This window comes from Vigna umbellata, chromosome 6, assembly GCF_029865625.1.
Source record: "Vigna umbellata cultivar VRB3 chromosome 6, Vumbellata_1.0, whole genome shotgun sequence".
Lineage (NCBI taxonomy): Eukaryota > Viridiplantae > Streptophyta > Magnoliopsida > Fabales > Fabaceae > Vigna > Vigna umbellata.
The window spans coordinates 10,174,116-10,180,258 of NC_142170.1; the positions used below are offsets into that span (position 1 = coordinate 10,174,116).

Below are 6,143 nucleotides of genomic sequence, written 5' to 3' on the forward strand. Positions count from 1 at the left end.
TCATAAACAATCTTGTATATTTTCATTTTAGTTTAATTAACTCTAAACATTTAAATTACTATATATTAAGAAATAATTTGATGAATTCAAATATAATATTCCCAAATTGAATAGCCCCAGAAGAAGAGGAGAGGCCTAAAGTGATGAGAGTTTTCGGTTGGTTTACAAGAGTGATTATTGAAAAAAGAAAATAAAAGTAACATTATTTAAAAAAAAAAATATTCAAGAATTTATATTTAAGACTCATTTGATTATGTGCCAAACTTAGGAGGGAGTCTCATAGGAGTGAGAGATGTCACCATAATATTTAAATGTTAATGTAGACTTCCTAAGAGTTTCAAAGAAAAATGAAAATAAATAACCTCACTTGCCAAAAAGAAAATTATTTCAAGAAGATATCAACCAACATCTAATATTTAAAGGACCAATTTGAGTATTTATTAATTAAGAAACAAAGCGCCAAAATTATCTTTCAATTTAAATGGTTATCAAAATATCATTTAATATGCGATTATGTGTTATCTATCCTAATATCTTATATTTGTTAATGAATTCAATGCAAGTTTATAAACAAATTTTAGTTACAATACATATGCGAATAGAATAATGTTTATAATAACTTGGACAGTCAATTTCTTAAATAATGTTTCCCACTGTCTAATTTATAAAATTAATTAATATTTACTTCTAAATAAATTATAATCAAATCAATATAAATGCTAATAATTTCTTTTATTAGAAAACCAATCATTGATATTGTCGATGGGGGCACCAGGCCACAAGCCCACCAAGGACAGGCCCGCTTAAATCGGGCTCTAGGGGCAGGCTAAATTGGGCTGGCTGAAACGCTTTGCCAGTTTTCTCTGCAAGATAAAATAGCAATTTCTCATTGGAATAAATAGTAATGGCAGATAAAGAAAACTTCTTTAACTGGTAGCAATTCAGATTAACAACAAAATCACCAACAAAAAGCATAGGAAAAGTGCCCTGGACTTCAGAAGCAATGAGAAATCTGACAGCAGAGTCGGTCTGAAAGATAATCCTCAACTTCTTGAAGACAAGTTTTCATCACTCATCACCCCATGTTGATGGCCCTCCATGTCCAATATCTGCTACTGGAAATGAAAGAGACTCCATATTCTGCATTTTAGCATTCTTAGGTTTGGCAAATGAGGTTACTGTGCTTCTTGCAACTTTCACATCCTTAGACACTTTCTCCTGTGCCTTCATTTCATCACCATGATTCTCATTTTCTGCATCATTGAGTTTAAAAAGCTCTGCAAATGAAGCTTCTGCATTGTCAATAATGTCGAGTTCATTTTCTTCCTCATTCTTCCGTTTCTTCTTCAACTTGTTTCCAACCTTGGAAACATTCTCCTCAGGAACAAAACCCTTGTTGTCCAAGACATTCTCATCCTTTTTTACCTTTTTCTTGGTTGATTTATTCTCCATGTCAGGCTCAACAGTAACTATAAGATTGTCTTTCTTTCTATCAGCCTTATCCTTTTTACCAGCTTTATTTCCCTCATCAATCACCCTGTCTTCCTTCTTGGATACATCATCAGTTTTCTTCCTTTTCCTACTTGATTTTCTCTCCGAGTCAAGATCGTCTGGGGCTTCGAGGTGATCATACTTCTTTTTATCTTTTGTATGAAATCTTGCACTCTTTTCTTCGCTGCTGTCTTTCAAATTTTGACCTGTCTGGTCTACTGAAAAATCAGGAGTTCCATCAACTACCCCACTTTGCTTATTGTCAGTATCTTTATCTACTGGTCTAGCATTGAATATCTGTAGTCTTGGCAGTGCCTTCTTAATCTGTATCATTACACACAATATGAATGAAATTGAATAATCATGTGTGAATTCACAGAACAAGCACAATGGGATCACCTTTCTGGTAATTTTATCAACAGCAGCAACAGGATTTCCTTGTAGATTAAGATTTCTCAAATTTGTGAGGAATTTGACCACCTATAAATGTAACATGATGAATGAACATGGTAAAGGGAGTTTGTTCTAGGCAATTGTAAAACATGCCAGAAAACGTGAAAACTCTAGATATGAATATCAAACCTTTACTTCTGACCACCTCGTGATCACATTATTCCCCACATCTAAATTCCGGAGCTTTGAATTGAACTTTAATTCATCAGGAAGAGACTGAAGTCCAATTTAAACAATATTAAAAAAATCTTAAGCACTGACGTCACGAAATAAATATGAATTCTGCTTCATGTATTGATACAAGATATTGATCCAAAATCACGTATTAAAAGCACACCTTGATCTCATTGTGAGCAAGGCGGAGCTCGCTCAACTCAACACAAGACTTGAGTGAGGTGTCAATATCCTGAAGCTGGCAATGAGAGAGGGAAAGCTGGAACCAAGAGAGATATCATCGGCAATAGGAACACAATGGTGAAACAAGCATCAAAGGAGTTCAACATATTGGGGAACCTCTTACCTTCGTGATAGATTTCACCTTCAGCAGAGCATCACCAATATTACGGATAGGATTTTTTGATAGAACTGCAGAAGTAGATATTGGAAGATTATATATGTATACCTTTTGTACATGTTCGAGTTCCAACCATTGTGAGTTGGTGATATATTATTTGGCCAAAAATAATTATGCATTTCAAACATACACAAACATAGATTAAAAGAAGAAATATAATGGTATTGGTTTCCATGTATACATATCAAGCAAGATTGAAAGGTCAAAGATTAACTTCTTAATACGTAATATGCCCCTTATATAAAATTATCAATGGCCTTTTACAACTTGAAAATGTGCTGCTAAACCTCCTAAAAGTAGAGTAAATTACACTGACAGTCCTGAGGTTTTCTCAAATTACACTGACATCCCTGTTTCTTTAAAATTATACATAAAACTCCTCTTTGTTTCAAGAATATTACATTGTCACCTCTTTCTACATACACGTGCACATGCATGTAGAAATGGATGTAAGAGTAATTTAAGAAAATCTTACTAGGTATCATTGGAATTTAGTCAAAAATATATGTAACGTATTAGGATCTATCAAGAAAGTAATTTCAAATTTTCAATTTATTTCATCCTCATTGGTATGGGTTCTTGATTACTCGTCTTCATGTAAACTTTGCTTCAAGAATAATGAAGATAATAACTAAGAAACTAAAAAAAAAAAAATCAATACAGCCTATTGTGCATTTGTGAAAGAACCATAACATCATCCAAGACATCAGTCGATAAAATTATAAACAACAACAAAATCTTATCGCACTATCATATGTAGGTGCTGAAAGCATCAGAGTGAAGGTATAATTAGTCATACCAAGAGTGTTCAATTCTTTCAGCTGATCCAATTTGCAAATGGAGGAAATGTTATTTTCTGCCAAAGCCAAAAAGAAAAGTAAGAGTGCAGAAAAGGGAAATATACATAAATAGAAATAACCACTGCTAATATTTTTCACATTGTACGAAAATTGATGTGGTTAGCAGGTGATTATGTAAAAATTCTCACCATTCAAAATCAGAGCTCGGAGACTAACAACTGAAGCGATCTGATCAATAGATTTAAGCTTATTTTTGCCTGCATTTAGCACCTGGTTCACATATTCATATAAAAGTGACTCCTAAATCCCCATGTAACTCAATGAGTTTAATCCGAAGAGCTAAGATTAGGCGTGCTATTTGACAAGATTCAAGAAATAAGTTCATTAATCTGAACATTTGCATGCTCAAACAAAGCAAGCGCATCAAGGAAAAGAGAGAAGAATTAGTGTTTGGTGTCGTGTCACTATTTCTAAAATCTTTGATGATAGTAAACAGATTCTAAGAACAATAAACTTAATTAAATTAAACAATTGCACATTCCCTATGAAATGAAATAATCAGTGCAAATTTGAATTCTTGGAAACAACTCTACACTTTTAGCAAGGATGAACAAATTAAATACCGTACTTATAATTCCAGTATAACAAGCAAGTATCAAGGCCGGAATCATGATTTGGGAGTTGAGGTTGCAATCATATCAATTTCAAGACAAGATGACTCTCCAGTCTCCTTTTCATGACCATATTCATACAAATGAAAATTTCCAATGCAAGTTTGAACAACCTACTCCTAGGGAGGGCCAATATAAATAGCACGGAATAGAAACATTTCGCTGAAAAATATTTGAATTGTTGAAAGGAAAAGTGATGTACCACCATTCTAACAACTAACAGGCCAGTAAGTTCAAGTTGACACTAAATTCACTACTCACTAAACCACTTAAAAAAACAAAGCACACGTGCATAAGATTGACAGTTAAAACTAAAATGTAACAAAACAAAACCCAAAGCAGCTTACAGTGAGCTTAGTGAGTCCTTGAATCCCTTCCAAGCTTTCTAATTTGTTTTCTACAACGGATAGCCACTTCAAATTAGCACATGATCTCAACCCCTGGAGTGGCATGCACAACACATCACTCGAAAGTGCCAATAATTTAAACCAAAAATATACAAAATGTCTTTTCTTTTTCTTCAATAAAGAAGAGGCAAGAAATAAAGTACCTCAAGTGAAGTGAGGTTGTTGAGCTTCAGGTCAAGCTTTTCCAATTTTATGAAGTTGGCCAAGCATGTTATCTGGGTAAATTCCAAAGTAAAAAAAAGTCAATAACTTTGGTCGTTATAACCACAAAAACGCACATAAAACAAAAGGGCATAGAATCTAACATCGGAAAGAGCTTTGTAAGTGAGATGCAGAGTGGTGACGGAAGATGGGTCGGAGACATTGTTGTCCTTCAACACTTGTTCGAAGTTCAGGCGAGTCATTGCCTCTTCTCTTTCACAGCACAAACACGGTCATTCGACAAAGTTGCCACTAACCAGCAAAGACTAATCGAACTTCTAAACCTACATTCACTCGCATCATAAAACCCTATATTTTTTTTTGGTAATAATAACAAAATTCAGTGAACATAATTTTAATAAACTTATGGGTTTAATATTTGTTCGTCTCTAAATATAAGACACTATATTGAATTTATTTATTCCCTTTTACAAGATTATTTACAAACTATTCCTTTTATTTCTCTACCAAAATCTTTAACAATTTTATTCACAAATAATAAAAGTTATGAACGGTTTTTTTCAAAGTTAAAAAATTGGAAAGTTAAATTTTAAAAATAAAATGTTATCACTATTATTTCCTGTACATACATTAATTATTTAGAGGTTATTTTGAAAAATATTATACATTCAGATAACTTTAATGCTATTGGTTAAATTAACTAAATTTCTTAAACTTTACTTATATTTACTTCTATGTGTAAGGACTCATTCAACATTTTTCTTTCAATTTTATTTTTAAAATTTTTTTAATTTAAAATAGTTAATTTACCAATTTAATTCTTTAACTAATTTTTTTCTAAATTAAATATTTTTTCATTTGGATTTTTTTAACTTAAATATTTTTTTAATTCTAAAATTATCAACAAAACAAATAAAATTTAATTATAATAAAATGATAAAAAATATTTATGTTTAATTTTTTAATAATATAATAATTTTATTATTATTATTATAATAAAAAAAGTGAACACACACGTGATTTTATCGGTGAATGTTAATTAATTTTTCATGTTTTGTATCTAGGAATTAAAGAATAATAGATAATTTTTTTTTAATTTTAAAAATAATTTTTAACACGTGTATACTTGTATGATTGTCTTATCAACAACAATATGGATGGTCAATTATAGCTAGGGTGGTTTAGTGAGCCCACCCAACCATGTACGCCTTAGGTACAAACTAGGGAGCTTAACCAACAGAAAGGTCGACTGATCATACACCAGCCCAAATGAATGTCTCATAACTCGGAACCCACATCCCACAACTTGGAGTGCAAGTCACCGAGATCGGTTGATCACCAAATAGGTCGTCAGGTCATGTATCAGCTCAAATAGCGAATCACTATCTTGATGAGCAAGATAACGAGCTTGGTCGGTTATCAAATAGATCAGTCATCCATGAATTGAAGTTAGTAAATTAAGCTTAAAGATTATCAACTTAAGAGTATTATATAATTACTCACAATTGGCTGTAATTAGGTCAACGCCAATAAAAAAAACCATCACGAAACCTACAAATAAATGTTTAAGGTAAGAAGTTAAGTT

At 32.1% G+C, this 6,143-nt stretch overlaps 1 protein-coding gene across 1 annotated transcript; it reads right to left on the reverse strand.

Moving 5' to 3' along the window:
• Window positions 1-857: 857 nt before the first annotated feature.
• Window positions 858-4,901, reverse strand: LOC124841547 (Leucine-rich repeat (LRR) family protein). Its single transcript, XM_047317835.2, has 10 exons — window positions 4,702-4,901; window positions 4,540-4,611; window positions 4,337-4,429; window positions 3,507-3,588; window positions 3,318-3,374; window positions 2,465-2,529; window positions 2,282-2,377; window positions 2,074-2,160; window positions 1,891-1,971; window positions 858-1,815 (listed from the first exon to the last, which is right to left on the reverse strand). The coding sequence occupies exons 1-10, from the start codon at window positions 4,798-4,800 to the stop codon at window positions 1,069-1,071; spliced, it is 1,479 nt and encodes a 492-aa protein (XP_047173791.1). The 5' UTR covers window positions 4,801-4,901; the 3' UTR covers window positions 858-1,068.
• Window positions 4,902-6,143: the final 1,242 nt, after the last annotated feature.

Excerpts from the sequence above, each read along its gene's own strand:
- LOC124841547 (XM_047317835.2), bottom strand. The coding sequence starts at position 4,800 with ATGACTCGCCTGAACTTCGAACAAGTGTTGAAGGACAACAATGTCTCC. Across the intron at positions 4,430-4,539 it reads ACAACCTCACTTCACTTGAG|GGGTTGAGATCATGTGCTAA; the intron begins GTACTTTATTTC and ends ATGCCACTCCAG. Across the intron at positions 3,589-4,336 it reads AAGGACTCACTAAGCTCACT|GTGCTAAATGCAGGCAAAAA; the intron begins GTAAGCTGCTTT and ends TATGTGAACCAG.